The 14,753-nt window shown below is 47.9% G+C and overlaps 1 protein-coding gene across 1 annotated transcript in view; it reads right to left on the bottom strand.

Annotated features, from left to right (window-relative positions):
- Window positions 1-694: 694 nt before the first annotated feature.
- LOC136626724 (zinc finger protein 721-like) overlaps window positions 695-14,753 on the bottom strand; it is a 36,823-nt gene continuing 22,764 nt past the window's right edge. The window contains exons 9-14 of the mRNA XM_066601731.1: window positions 5,114-5,188; window positions 4,690-4,869; window positions 4,477-4,600; window positions 4,330-4,394; window positions 3,857-3,959; window positions 695-2,267 (exon numbers count right to left, since the gene is read on the bottom strand). Coding sequence (XP_066457828.1) covers window positions 850-2,267; window positions 3,857-3,959; window positions 4,330-4,394; window positions 4,477-4,600; window positions 4,690-4,869; window positions 5,114-5,188 — 1,965 coding nt within the window. The 3' untranslated portion in view covers window positions 695-849. The remainder of the gene's footprint in view (window positions 2,268-3,856; window positions 3,960-4,329; window positions 4,395-4,476; window positions 4,601-4,689; window positions 4,870-5,113; window positions 5,189-14,753) is intronic.

Raw genomic sequence — 14,753 nt, forward strand, 5'->3', positions numbered from 1 at the left:
TTTTTCTGGGCTTACTCTTGGGGAGACTGCGATTTCCTCCTCAGCACATAAAATCAGTTGTGTGGGGAGAAGATGGTGACGAGCCCCTAGAGCCCTCCCTCTTCCTCTCTGCACTCTGCTGGGTTTTGTCCTCTCTCCCCTGCTCCTGCAGCTTTGTGGAGCCCTGCTTATGTAAAAATGGCAGTGGGTTCCTGCTGTGTTGGGAGTGCTGTGGGGACAAGGGTCAAGGAAAAGCCCATTGACCGCTCCCTCTAGACGCAGGGTCCTCCTGTCCCATCATCCCTGTATCCCCCCACTCTCAGTGCTGCATGCTGTGGTCTCCATTTTGTTATCCTCCTCTATGCCATGCGCTGGGTAAAAGTCAGTTAAGCCCCTTTGTCCCGACTTCACCTGCTTCCACCGTGACATCCCGGGTGCAGGGGAGTTTCACACACTTTCTTCTGCAGATCTGCGGCCCTCTCGTGTCGCTGTGAGTAGATGAAGTGAGTAGTAGAGCAAACTAGTACATGTCGCCATCAGCTCCATCTAGGCCATGCCCCCCGGTTCTATTTGATTTTTGAACAACATGAATAGGCAGTTGCATATATTACAAAATCATCTTGTAATACATGTTACTTTGCTTTGAATTTTAATGTTGAATTTTTTTCTTGTACTAATTTATGAATAGAAAAGAAAGAAAATAGTTTTTTCCCTGAATTATTTTTTATTTAACAGTAAGTTATTTGTGCGTGAAGCATTTCCCAAATTCAAAACATTAATATGACTTTTCCCCTGTGTGAGTTTTTCGATGGTCAACAAAATTTAATTTCCAAGTAAAATATTTCCCAAAATCAGGAAGAAATATGGTTTCTATCTTGTATGAATTTTCTGATGCTTAACAAGATGTGCTTTATGGGTAAAACTTTTCTCACATTCTAAACATGAATATGGTTTCTCCCTTGTGTGCATTTTCTGATGTTTAACAAGATGTGCGCTCTGATTAAAACATTTCCCACATTCTGGACATAAATATGGTTTCTCCCCGGTGTGAACTCTGTGATGTGCAACAAGATAGGATTTCAGATTAAAACATTTCCCACATTCAGAGCATGCATATGGTTTCTCCCCTGTGTGAATTCTCTGATGTGCAACAAAATATGCTTTCCGGTTGAAACCTTTCCCACATTCCGAACATGAATATCGTTTCTCCCTTGTGTGAATTCTCTGATGTGTAACGAGAACTGATTTATCTGTAAAAGACTTTTCACATTCAGAACACGAATATAGTCTCTCTCCTGTGTGAATTCTCTGATGTTTAGCAAGATATTGTTCATACTTAAAACATTTCCCACATTCTGAACATGAATATGGCATTTCTGTTGTGTGAATTCTCTGATGTGAAACAAGATATGGTTTATAGTTAAAACATTTTCCACATTCTGAACATGAAAATGGCATCTCCCCTGTGTGAATTCTCTTATGTGCAACAAGATGTACTTTCTGGTTGAAACCTTTCCCACAGTCAGAACATGAATATAATTTCTCACCTGTGTGAATTCTTTGATGTAAAGCCAGAGACGCTTTATGGCTAAACAATTTCCCACATTCTGGACATGAAAATGGCTTCTCCCCTGTGTGATTTCTCTGATGTGCAATAAAATATGCTTTCCGGTTGAAATCTTTCCCACATTCAGAACATGAATAGGATTTCTCCTCTCTGTGAATTTTTTGATGTGCATATAGAGATGCTTTCTGGCTAAAAAATGTCCCACATTCAGGACATGAAAAGGCCTTCTCCCCTGTGTGAATTCTCTGATGTGCAACAAGATATGGTTTTCGGTTGAAAGCTTTCCCACATTCAGTACATATGTATGGTTTCTCACCAGTGTGAATTCTTTGATGTACAGTCAGAGATGATTTCCAGCTAAAGAATTTCCCACATTCTGGACATGAAAATCGTTTCTCCCCTGTGTGAGTTTTTTCATGACTAACAAGATGTGCTTTCTTGCTAAAAGATTTCCCACATTCTGAACATGAATATAACTTCTTCACTGTGTTAACATTCTGATCCACATTCTCTATGTAAATATTCTTTTGTTTAGCAATCTGTAATGAATCAGAAGATGGAACTTGTTTGAAAATATCAGATGACGGATGTTTGCTGTGTAGGGCTGAAGATATATTTGGGATAAGGGCAGGCTCTTGATATGTATATCGTATGATATCATGATCTTCCACTCTACAATCTGTTGATATCAGATGTTCCTCTGAGCTCCTGCTGCTGTCATCTGTCAAGCAAAAAAATGAATTTTTATTTTTTTTAATACATTACAATTATACTGCTAGTTTATTACACTTCTATATAAAATGTGTGTACAAATTATGAAGAGTGTAGCAAGATTTGATTATTAAAAAGTGATTTCATATTAATAGTAACCACAATAATTTCAGTCCAAAAACTTAGTATTTTTCATCTCTCCATTGAAACTGAGTACTTCCACATTCTAGGACTTGTTCTGCGCTGATTTTTTCCTAGACGGTGAAATCATAATTTACTCCATCCAGCAGGCGCTCTCAGCTGCTGCTGTTATCCGCAGCTCATACAGCTTGTAAGGTTAGGGCTCCTGCACGCTTGCGTTTTTCTTGCGTATTTTTTTTCACGCGATTGTTAAGGGGACTTTCTAATGTTAAAAACTTATCGCACAAAAATTGCAAAGCACCATCTTGCAATGTGTTTTTTTTACATCAGAAAGTCCCAATGACAACCTAGTTAAAAAAAACGCAGTGATCACAGCATTTGATAAACGCAAGTGGGTGTGAGCCGTTCGAGATGGAGAAGCAATACTGGTAATCCGGCACTGCTCTTCAATGAATTTTAACAGGCTGTTGGATAAGATTTATCCCACTTCTCCTTTTATTGGCATCGCCTCCTAGTGAAATTAATGTTCACACAAATCCACACACCATTTTTCTTCAGCTCCTTGAGGCTTCTGGTCCCCAGATATCTTACTGGGCTCCAGACTCTCAGATACATCAGGTTTGCTCCACCCCTTTTCTATCTCTTTGTAAGTTACGGAGCGCAGGAGCTATACGAGCTGTGGATAAGAGCTGCTGCCGCCCCCTGCTGTAACCTGCCCTGTACTGCGCTGCAACTACAGTCTACTGATCATGTGCTGCTGACCGGGGAATAAAGACGCTTGTAGAAGGTCGGCATCGCCATTATCAGTGGGCACACAGATTTTTGGCCACTTTCTAACTCGCTGGGCATTATTTTAACAAGACTGTATGACATCTCCTACAAGGAATGCACAGGAGGGCTGATTTTTCAACAACAGAGAAGAGGGAACATAAGAAAAGTACTTGCACATGCACAGAGGCAGCAATAGGGGTGAGAATTCTGGGCTAGATAGAAAAATTGAAAAGTTACTGTACATGTGACCAGCAAACGCTGTTGCTGAAGTTGGACGGAACCTGTGGCAACCCAAATATTAAACAAAGGAGGCAAGAGGACACAATGTCCTGTAGTGGAGCATCTGATCAAAGCCCAGTGGCATGTAACTTGTTTGGCATTCGCTACAGATCCTCAAAATTGGCAGGTCTACCACTGGTGCTCCGATCTCTTCACACGAGAGCAGGTTTGCACTGAGCATGTGTGACAGATGTAACGACAAGAGAGGATGGAGATCATCGAAACCTGATGCATGATTTAAATGTTCCCCTAATTTTCTTGAGCGGGGTAAATTGAAAAAATGCTTCAAATTAACTTTACATAAATATATTAACTAACAGTTATACTTTATTACGTGGTTTGGTTGAATAAGGGAATATACATCTGAAAATCCTAACAACTCAGACTCTTCTCTACATGCAGTCTCACCTGGGGGGTTATCTGTAGGAATCCCCTCCTTACACGGATGATCCCCGCTCACATGTGTCTCTGTAGCATCAATAGGGATCAGATCTTCATCCGGATTCACCAGCTGTAAAATAAATATTGTAAAAGTCATCACACAGTTGGAGAAGTCGTGTGGGAGGTTTTATATGGCCAGAAAAGGTCATTAATTAGTATGAGGAGCCGGAATGACATGACAGCAGTAGTGATCTGGGCCGAATAGCTGCAGGTCTCCTGTATAACTCCAACCTGTTGCTTCTTTATTCCAACCAGAAGTCTCCAGAACCAGAAAATAGTGATAAGATGCGGAGATCTAATGTCTGCGGTCGGCTGTAATCCTGCCATCTCCAGCTTTCTCATTACACAAGTATCAATCATATAATAAGACTAAACACAAGACCTTCCCAGCCGTCCTACAGACCAGAGGGGAGATTTCATGAGACCTTCTCTCCATCTACCTGCTCATCCTGTGGAAGAAGAGGACGGGGACATCTCTCCGCTGCTGTTCTCTTACTGGATCTACCTGCAGAAAACACAGACAGCCACTGAATTTATTCTCTACATACAAATAATAAAGGCTGTGTGGATTTAGTCCTGTCTATTACCTGGTGATGGGGGCGGCTGTTGGTCCTCCATCATGGCGTACTTGTACTGATCCTTGTGTCCTTCTATATACTCCCACTCCTCCATGGAGAAATAGACAGTGACGTCCTGAAACCTTACAGGAACCTGACAACACAATGATACCGTCATCACCCAGACACGTTATACCGCCATAGCGTTACTGTATAATGTCCCAGCATTCCCAGCAGCATCACCTCTCCAGTCAGCAGCTCAATCATCTTGTTGGTGAGTTCTAGGATCTTCTGCTCATTGATCTCCTCCAGTATCAGGGGGCGAGGTGGAGGCCCTGTGATTGGGCTCAGGGGTCTTCCCCATCCATCAGACACCGGGGCCTGACAGCCATCACTAGAAGTCTTCTTCACTACCGTGTAATCCTGTTTATGGGGAGATACATCCATAAATATCCCTGCAAACATTCCAAGAGTCTTTCATGTCTCCAGTTATGTCCATCTGTTATTATGGTTCTGTTCGCATCTGTGTTCCTTATTTCTGTTGTTCTATTTCATCATTGCAACCCAACAAACATTTGCCTTATAATAGATCTGTTGGTTCTCCACTATCTTACCAGAAAAACAGTAGAAAACTATCGAACATGACGTCATCCCCAGAATCTCTCACCTCTCCTGTAAGCTGGAAGAGTATCTCTAGGGTGAGGTTGAGTATACTTTCTGCCATCTTGTGCCTCTTCCAATCCTATCGGGTCAATCGGGATAATTATCTGATATAAAAGATATCAGCCGAGGATCCTGAATGGGGAGAAGACGAGACAATGTAACATCATACACAATCCCCTGTAATAATACAATTACTGGAGATAATAAGAGATAAATGCTGTTATATTTATTGCTCTGCTTCTATAATAAAGTGCAACAGAATGGAATTGGATTTCGTATTCAGCAGGAGAGTTCCTAATTCTGAGACTGTCCTGTTGTCCCAGGAGACATGTCTCACCCCCCCTTCCCCCAAGCACCCCCACTATGGAACCTCAGTTCATTACTAACATTACCAGCCATCTTGTGTCTTCCTGACTGCCAGTACTGCCACCCAGTGCCGCACTTTTCATAAGGCCGTCACCTGACTGACTCCTCCCCCGAGCTTCAGACACGCTGTGCTTAGAGCTGGAAAGGGGGCGGAGTCAGGTGATGATACAGAAGAAAAAGAAAGACTCTAATCAGAGGGGATAGCACCTATAATTACTGAAGGTATCTGCACTGAATCACTAGCACTGTGTAAAACTGGTATAGGAGTATTACTTGGTGATAGTATGATTTTGGTGTGTACTACTGTTTAGCTGCCAGGTCCAAGTACATTATTTTATTTTAAGTCTATATATATATATAAATATATATATATATATATATATATATACACATATACATACATATACACACACACACACACACACACACACACACACACACACACACACACACACACACACACACGAAAACCCTCCCTGACTGACTAGCCACTAATTCTCTAACTTCCCGATGTCGTACAAAAATGAAATTTAGCACAAACATTCTTTAGGTCCTAAATAGGAAAAGTAAAGGGGTCACAACTCAAATAATTCAATGCTAAGTGCAAAAGTAAGTGACCCCCTAAGCGTGAAATTTGGCACAACCATTCAATACGCGCTACATAGAAAAAGTAAAGGGGTCACAATTAATTTATTCAATTCTAAGTACAAAAATAAGTGACCCTCCTATGTAATGCACCTAATCCAATTCTCTAACTTCCCGATGTTGTACAAACTTGAAACTTGTCACAACCATTCTTTACGTCCTAAATAGAATTGAATAATCAAGTTGTGACCCCTTAACTTTTCTTATTTAGGACCTAAAAATGGTCGTGCCAATTTTCACGTTTGTAACTGGGAAGTTACATAACATAGGGGTCACTTACTTTTGCACTTAGAATTGAATAATCAAGTTGAGACCACTTTACTTTTCCTATTTAGGACCTAAAGAATGGTCGTGCCAATTTTCACGTTAGTAACTTAGAAGTTACATAACATAGGGGGTCACTTACTTTGCACTTAGAATTGAATAATCAAGTTGAGACCACTTTACTTTTCCTAAGTCCAAAAGTAAGTGAACCCTATGTAATGTAGCTAATAACACACATCTGAACTGCACAACATGAAATTTGCCAAGACCATTTTTTACATCCTAATAGAAAAAACAAAGGGCTTGCAACTTCATGCCTTTAAGCCCAAGAAGTGGCTGCAACCTCCAGTCTGGGGGTAAATTTGAATAAACATTCAAATTAAGGGTAAAAAGGGTAAAAAGTGAGGAGAGTGGGAAGGTTGGCGCCTTCTGCAGAGGGACATCGGTACATGCAGCCTGAGGGGAAACTAATGCTCCTCTATATGTATACATATTTGATTCCTCGGTTCCTCTGGAGTAACCACTAGAGATGAGCGAGCGTACTCGGAAAAGCACTACTCGCTCGAGTAATTTGCTTTATCCGAGTATCGCTGTGCTCGTCCCTGAAGATTCGGGTGCCGGCACGGAGCGGGGAGCTGCAGGGGAGAGCGGGGAGGAACGGAGGGGAGATCTTTCTCTCCCTCTCTCCCGCCCGCTCTCCCCTGCTCCCCGCTGTGACTCACCTGTCAGCCGCAGCGGCACCTGAATCTTCAGGGACGAACACAGTGATACTCGGATAAAGCAAATTACTCGAGCGAGTAGTGCTTTTCCGAGTACGCTTGCTCATCTCTAGTAACCACCACTTCATAAAATTTTCGGGCGAAGCCGGATATATCAGCTAGTCTAGTATATATAGTCTCTGCAGTCTCCAAGCTGAAATGAATCTTTAACTACACGAGCCAGAAATATCCTCGCTGCACCGGCGTCGCTGAGCCTCAGCCGGTGTAGTGCTGTTGCGGTAGTTCCACTTCTCCAGAGTCAAGTGGCCACTCAGATAACGGCCACATTGACAATTCTCTCCTCTTCTTCCACCCAAGACTCTCCGTCCGCCTCCTCAGGAGGTAGAGCATCCTTATGGACAGTTATAGCCACTTAATCTCTGCTGCTGTGCCGTGGGAAAGCTGGGTTACAGCTGAATTCACCTCTACAACCTAGCTCTCCCAGGGTCCCACTAACCAACAGCGGTGGCTGAGTGACCGTGATCTACATTATAAGCACACATAACAGCAATGACTACAGCTGGAGGATCAATATAACACCCGGACGACACTGCGACTATCTGTAGCGCTACAGCTGCAGTCCAAGGAAATCCACCGTGTTTTATGTAATCCGTGAACTGCTGCCGGCATTATGTAGTTAACCCCTTAGAGACCACCCATATGTCTTTCTACATCCTGACTTTCTGGGCTTTAGGTCTATTTCACACAGGCTACAAAACATCGCTCATGTGAAAGAACCCATTGGATAACCATGGGCTTCACATACATGCATTTGGTAGCAATGTAGCACCGCTACACAATTGTGTGATTTTGTAGCCCGTGTAAAACAGGCCTTAATCCCCAGGGGCTGCAAAAACACGCTTGCCCTGGCGACTAAATTTGCGCGAGCTGTGGACACAACAGCTCTTGATTCAAGTATAGACCTGCTTCTTCACTTCCTTCTTTAACTTTTAGATTCACTTGTTTAAGATCTTCCTGACTTTCTACCAGCAAGGTGGTAATATCTGCATATGTGAGATTGTTGAGGTTTCTTCCACTGACCTGAACTTTGATGCTAGATTTGTCTAAATTTAATTTCCTCAAGATCGCCTCTACATATAGGTTGAGCAATGCAGGGGATAAGATGCAGCCTTGGTGTATGCGGTATTAGTGTACCATGACGCCACCAGGAAGTAGTGCTGCAGAGAGCACTGACAGCCAGGTGACGCCCCCAGTACCTCATTGGCTGCAGAGATGGCTGCTCTGCAGGTCCTGGAAGGTGAGCATTATTCTCTCCTCTGCTCCCGGCCAGCAGATGTCATCCCCGCTGCTGCTGTAAGTGTGGCCAGCTCCCCAGTCCAGGCTAGATGTTAAGGTCCCCGATGCTGTATTCATTTTTGCTGGCCCCCTGCTGTAAGTTTTGCAGCCTCCACGGCCATTAGCTCGCGTCCTCGCTGGTGTTCTCTGTTGGGCCCCCTCGCAGCTGCTGACCCATGTGCTATGTCTCCAGAGCGACGCAGGCAGAACATCGAGTATATGTTCAGGCAGCGGTGGAAGGAGAGTGCCATCGGCCCCTTCCCCGCTGTTTCGGCAGCACCAGCTCCAACACACATCCAGATGATGGTGATGCCGCTGGGGCATGACAGTGCAGTCCGGACCATCGTGGGTGCTGCTGCTCCCCGCTCTCCTTCTCCCTTTTGTCCAGAGGCAGTGGTTGGGCAGCCCACATGGAATGCAAAGCGCATATTGCAGAAACGTTTAGCTGCACAGTGTTTAGAGATTTCTGGCGGCCTCTGGACGGTTAGGGTTAGGAGTTATTTTCCAGTGAGGATTACATTAACTGTTAATGCTTGCATGTTACACCTCAAAGATGGAAGTGTTTAGAACAAACAATGTAACCCTCCCTGGAAAATAAGCCCTAACCCTAACCGGCCCAGGGCCGCAACAATCTCTAAACACTGTGCTGCTAGGACCTTACTGACGTTAGACTATCAGGAGCTAGGGGTGTGACAGCCCTGTCAAACCCCTAGCTTCCTGGTGGCGTCAAGATACACTATTACCGGTGTATGCTTTTTCCGATTCTGAACTATTACATGTTACTGTTGGAGGTCCTGACCGCAGCCCTTTAGTGGATTCACATACAACGACCGCATGAGCTTCCCGGGACTCCCATTTGTCTTAGGCATTGCCACACCTTGTCATGTTCAATCCAATCACAGGTGAACCACACTGTCACTGGCACCCTGGGCTTCGAGTATTTATCAGAAACATACAATGTGGCTTTGAACGCTGGGGGAGCTCAGGGTGCCAGTGTGGTTCACCTCTGGGATGTAGGGCAACCTGCTGGATTAAAATATGGCGTCATTAATAGTCTGAAGGCCTGCATGGTGCTCTGCATGTGGCCTTACACTCTCTATTTACTTTTTTTGTGCAGGAATGAGTGCTAATTGGCCACCGCCCTCGGTATAGGGAGGGCTTGTGAGTGGCTGCTCATCAGTGCCCTTCACATGCATTACTTGCTCCTCCATTTAGCAGTCTGGTTATCTGCATGTTGTGGGATAAGTGGTGTATATACCTGCTCAGCATGTATGCAAATCGATTCCAGAGACTTTCTGATTTTGGGAGCCAATTCAGTGCCCACTCAACTTCCTCCTCCAGGATATTAGGTTCTTATTCTGTTAGTTCTTCTGTTTGCGGTTGATGGTTTCCGCGATCATTTGTGTGCAGTTCTTCTGTATATTCTTGCCAGCTATGCTAGACCATTGTTGCGCGATGCAAGAGGAGCATGAACCTTTTTAACCTGAGTGAAAAGCTCTCTGGTGTTTCCTTTCTTGTTTGCTTCTTCCAATCCCATGCAGTGTCCATTCCAAAACCATTCTTTGACTTTTCTCATTTCACACTGATACTGCCGCTGGAATTCATCCCCGTTTCCACTAGCTTTTGCTTCTGATTGCATGCCGGTGACTCGGATGGTGTCCGCTGGTAGGTTATTTTTCTTGTTGCTTTTTTGCATGGTATATTTTTGTTTCCTGTTTCGATTGTAAAGCTTTTAATTTCCTCCCAAAGTTCTTCTGGGTCTTTTTCAAAGGTGTTAAACAATTAGTAAAGATTCTTTACCTCTGCTGCATAAGCGAGAGGCACCGAGTCAGTGCAGAACTTCGATGCTCCCGCTGGTTTTCTGGGATTGCAGAAACATACAAGCAGTTGGTGGACAGAACCGCAGTCTACACCCGGGAACGTTTGTGCTGCTAGAACTCAGCTTTTGGGGGCACAGGATGTAATAGATTTAATTGTGATGAACTCCACAAGAAGACGTCCAGTTGTACAAGCGGCATTTCGGTTGTGCGAACAATATGTTCATAATTGTTACTTGTTTTTTTTGGTTAAATTGGAAAGCTCCTAAGACTAATTTCACTGCTATTGGTGTTTCTTTTTCTGCTCCAATTTTTTATTCAAATCACCGCTGATGTTAACGATGTCCTTTGTTGGGATTTGATGCAAAGTTTCTTGTATGTCAGCATAACATTTTTTGATCCGTTGCGTCAGTGGAAGGGCTATACCTTTGTATTATGGATATGGAGCCAGGTTTTCAGCTATGATTCTATCGCTTATGGCACGGAAACCATGGTCAGCTCATCTAATCTTTTTGCTGGAGGTGATCTCATTCCTTCAGATGCTTTTATTTCCTGGGTAGTAAACTGTGAAATCTAAATATCCTTCAACCTAGTGCCTGGAAAGAGTTGAGACAGCCACAGGGGTGTAACGATGGTGCCACCAGTCTCTGGATGGCGGATAACGAAACAGTTAGAGCTGCTCCTGCTTGTCGGAAGGTCAGATGCTCCTCTCTACTGGTGGTCTGTCGGGGGCATCCTGAGCCCAGTCACCTTGTGTGCCCTCACACATCCACTGGTCCCAATACCTCCTAACAGTCTGGTCAGATGCTCCTCTCTACTGGTGGTCTGTAGGGGGCGTCCTGAGCCCGGTCACCTTGTGGGCCCCCACATATCCACTGGTCCCAATACCTCCTAACAGTCTGGTCAGACACTCCTCTCTACTGGTCTGTCGGGGGCATCCTGAGCCCGGTCACCTTGTGTGCCCTCACACATCCACTGGTCCTAACACCTCCTAACAGTCTGGTCAGACGCTCCTCTCTACTGGTGGTCTGTAGGGGGCGTCTTGAGCCTGGTCACCTTGTGGGCCCCCACATATCCACTGGTCCCAACATCCCCTAACAGTCTGGTCAGATGCTCCTCTCTACTGGTGGTCTGCAGGGGGCGTCCTGAGCCCGGTCACCTTGTGTGCCCTCACACATCCACTGGTCCCAACACCCCCCAGCAGTCTGATCAGAACGGCCGGTGGGGGACAATTCATCAATACGACCTTCCAGATTCTCACATCCCAATAATGCGCCCCTCTCAGACTCTGGTAACGGGGTGAAATCTCTTCTCTGCGTCATAGAGGCGTCCAATGGTTAACAAGCTCTACACCAGCGGTATAAGAGGTCACTGCACACAAGGAGCCTCCGAGAGACTCTTATAGGCCAATGGGGGAACCACATGTAGGGCCTCCGGGGACAAGACCGTCCATCTAATCACCACAACTCATCATTATTTATGGATCTGCCGGAGATGGAACCGCAGGACGGGTTTATAGCAAAACGACTTCTTCTGGGGGCGGAGTGTTAGATAAAGAGTATATATATATATATATATATATATATATATATACACACACAGATGGGCTATAATATTGCCGAGGCTCCCATTATCTCCCACAGAGACCTGCAGACACGGCCAGTTTGTCAGACAAGTCATTGGTGTCGGTGGGTGGGAATAGCTCTACGATCCCAGAGCCGCCGGCCGCCGCAGTACCAGAACCCTACAGAGGGAGGAGCCATTGTGCTGTCCTGCTCATAGCTGCGGCCCAACAACATCCACGGACCGCGGTGAGGATTACACACTTGTCTGTACTGACAGCACCGAGCTGCAGCGCCGGCGCCGCTCATCCTGCCGCCCCGTGGAGACTGCAGTGATGCTTCCCTGCGCCTCGCATCGTATTCCTGAGGGGCGGAGCTGCTGCTTCCCCCGCCCCCCACATGTAAGCCCAGCTGTGGAGTAATGGCGTCTACTACATAGCGCCCCCTGCTGTATCTGAACTACAGTGCAATGTAGCCAATAGCAACAGGATATAACTAATAACAACAGAATATAACTAATAGCAACAGGACGCTCCAATGGCAGGACTGCAATATTTTTAACAGTGTTTGGTATGTGTTCGAAAGATCCCCCTAAACCCGTACGGAGCTTCTACTGATCTCACTGGGGCTTCTCAGACGAGCGTCTTAACGCGGCGCCTCCAACACGGGCTAAATCATACGCTGCATGTTCTAGTTTACTGCCTTGTGGTCCGTTTTGATGCTCTTCATCACCCAGTACAATGATGGGGCGGTAAGAACGCTGTAAACACCACGTTACTAATGTCTGTGTGAGAGCGGCCCTGGACTACCGCCTACTAATACACAGCCCAGTGCTGGTGACCCCACATACCTCCACCTGCAGCCGGACAGGAGCCGTCGGGTTGTTCTGTGCTTACAGGACCTGTGATGATGTCACCGTCATGTGATCAGTGTGTGGGAGGAGACAAGGGGTCACATGACCAGGTCTCTCCGCACAGTGGATGCAGGACTCTGCTGTGTGAGGATGTATTCAGAGAGTGGATGGAGCAGAGCTGAGCGTGTGTGAGACGGAGGAGCGGAGCCGAGTGTGTGTGAGATGGAGGAGTGAAGCCGAGTGTGTGTGCGAGATGGGGGAGCGGAGCCGTGTGTGTGAGAGATGGAGGAGCGGAGCCGAGTGTGTGTGAGATGGAGGAGCGGAGCCGAGTGTGTGAGACGGGGGAGCAGAGCCGAGCGTGTGAGATGGAGAAGCGGAGCCGAACGTGTGTGAGAGGGAGGAGCGGAGCCGAGCGTGTGTGAGATGGAGGAGCGGAGCCGAGCGTGTGTGAGACGGAGGAGCGGAGCCGAGCGTGTGAGATGGAGAAGCGGAGCCGAACGTGTGTGAGAGGAAGGAGCTGAGCCGAGTGTGTGTGAGACGGAGGAGCGGAGCCGAGTGTGTGAGACGGGGGAGCAGAGCCGAGTGCGTGTGAGATGGAGGAGCAGAGCCGAGCGTTTGAGACGGGGGAGCGGAGCCGAGCGTGTGAGATGGAGAAGCGGAGCCGAACGTGTGTGAGAGGGAGGAGCGGAGCCGAACGTGTGTGAGAGGGAGGAGCGGAGCCGAACGTGTGTGAGAGGGAGGAGCGGAGCCGAACGTGTGTGAGAGGGAGGAGCGGAGCCGAGCGTGTGTGAGATGGAGGAGCGGAGCCGAGCGTGTGTGAGACGGAGGAGCGGAGCCGAGCGTGTGAGATGGAGAAGCGGAGCCGAACGTGTGTGAGAGGAAGGAGCTGAGCCGAGTGTGTGTGAGACGGAGGAGCGGAGCCGAGCGCGTGAGATGGAGAAGCGGAGCCGAGCATGTGTGAGAGGAAGGAGCTGAGCCGAGCGCGTGTGAGACGGAGGAGCGGAGCCGAGCGCGCGTGAGACGGAGGAGCGGAGCCGAGCGCGCGTGAGACGGAGGAGCGGAGCGGAGCCGAGCGCGCGTGAGACGGAGGAGCGGAGCCGAGCGCGCGTGAGACGGAGGAGCGGAGCCGAGCGCGCGTGAGACGGAGGAGCGGAGCCGAGCGCGCGTGAGACGGAGGAGCGGAGCCGAGCGCGCGTGAGACGGAGGAGCGGAGCCGAGCGCGTGAGATGGAGAAGCGGAGCCGAGCACGTGTGAGAGGAAGGAGCTGAGCCGAGCGCGCGTGAGACGGAGGAGCGGAGCCGAGCGCGCGTGAGACGGAGGAGCGGAGCCGAGCGCGCGTGAGACGGAGGAGCGGAGCCGAGCGCGCGTGAGAAGAAGGAGCTGAGCCGAGCGCGTGAGAAGAAGGAGCTGAGCCGAGCGCGTGAGACGGAGGAGCGGAACCGAGCGCGTGTGAGACGGAGGAGCGGAGCCGAGCGCGTGTGAGACGGAGGAGCGGAGCCGAGCGCGTGAGATGGAGAAGCGGAGCCGAGCATGTGTGAGAGGAAGGAGCTGAGCCGAGCGCGTGTGAGAGGAAGGAGCTGAGCCGAGCGCGCGTGAGACGGAGGAGCGGAGCCGAGCGCGCGTGAGACGGAGGAGCGGAGCCGAGCGCGCGTGAGACGGAGGAGCGGAGCCGAGCGCGCGTGAGACGGAGGAGCGGAGCCGAGCGCGTGTGAGACGGAGGACCAGGGACGAACGCGTGTGAGATGGAGGAGCAGGGACGAACGCGTGTGAGACGGGGGAGTGGAGCCGAGCGCATGAGACAGGGGAGCGGAGCCGAGCGCGTGCGAGACGGAGGAGCAGAGCCTAGTGCGCGTGAGACGGGGGAGCAGAGTCGGGCGCGTGAGACAGGGGAGCGGAGCCGAGCGCGTGAGACAGGGGAGCGGAGCCGAGCACGTGAGACAGGGGAGCGGAGCCGAGCACGTGTGAGGCTGAGTTGTATATATGTGAATGCAGTAATATTTTGTATATATTATTTTTTATAGGTTGCTGTAGATATGAAAATTGTCTAAAGAGGTTTTTCTTACACATACATATTGATGTTTCT

This window comes from Eleutherodactylus coqui, chromosome 4, assembly GCF_035609145.1.
Source record: "Eleutherodactylus coqui strain aEleCoq1 chromosome 4, aEleCoq1.hap1, whole genome shotgun sequence".
NCBI lineage: Eukaryota > Metazoa > Chordata > Amphibia > Anura > Eleutherodactylidae > Eleutherodactylus > Eleutherodactylus coqui.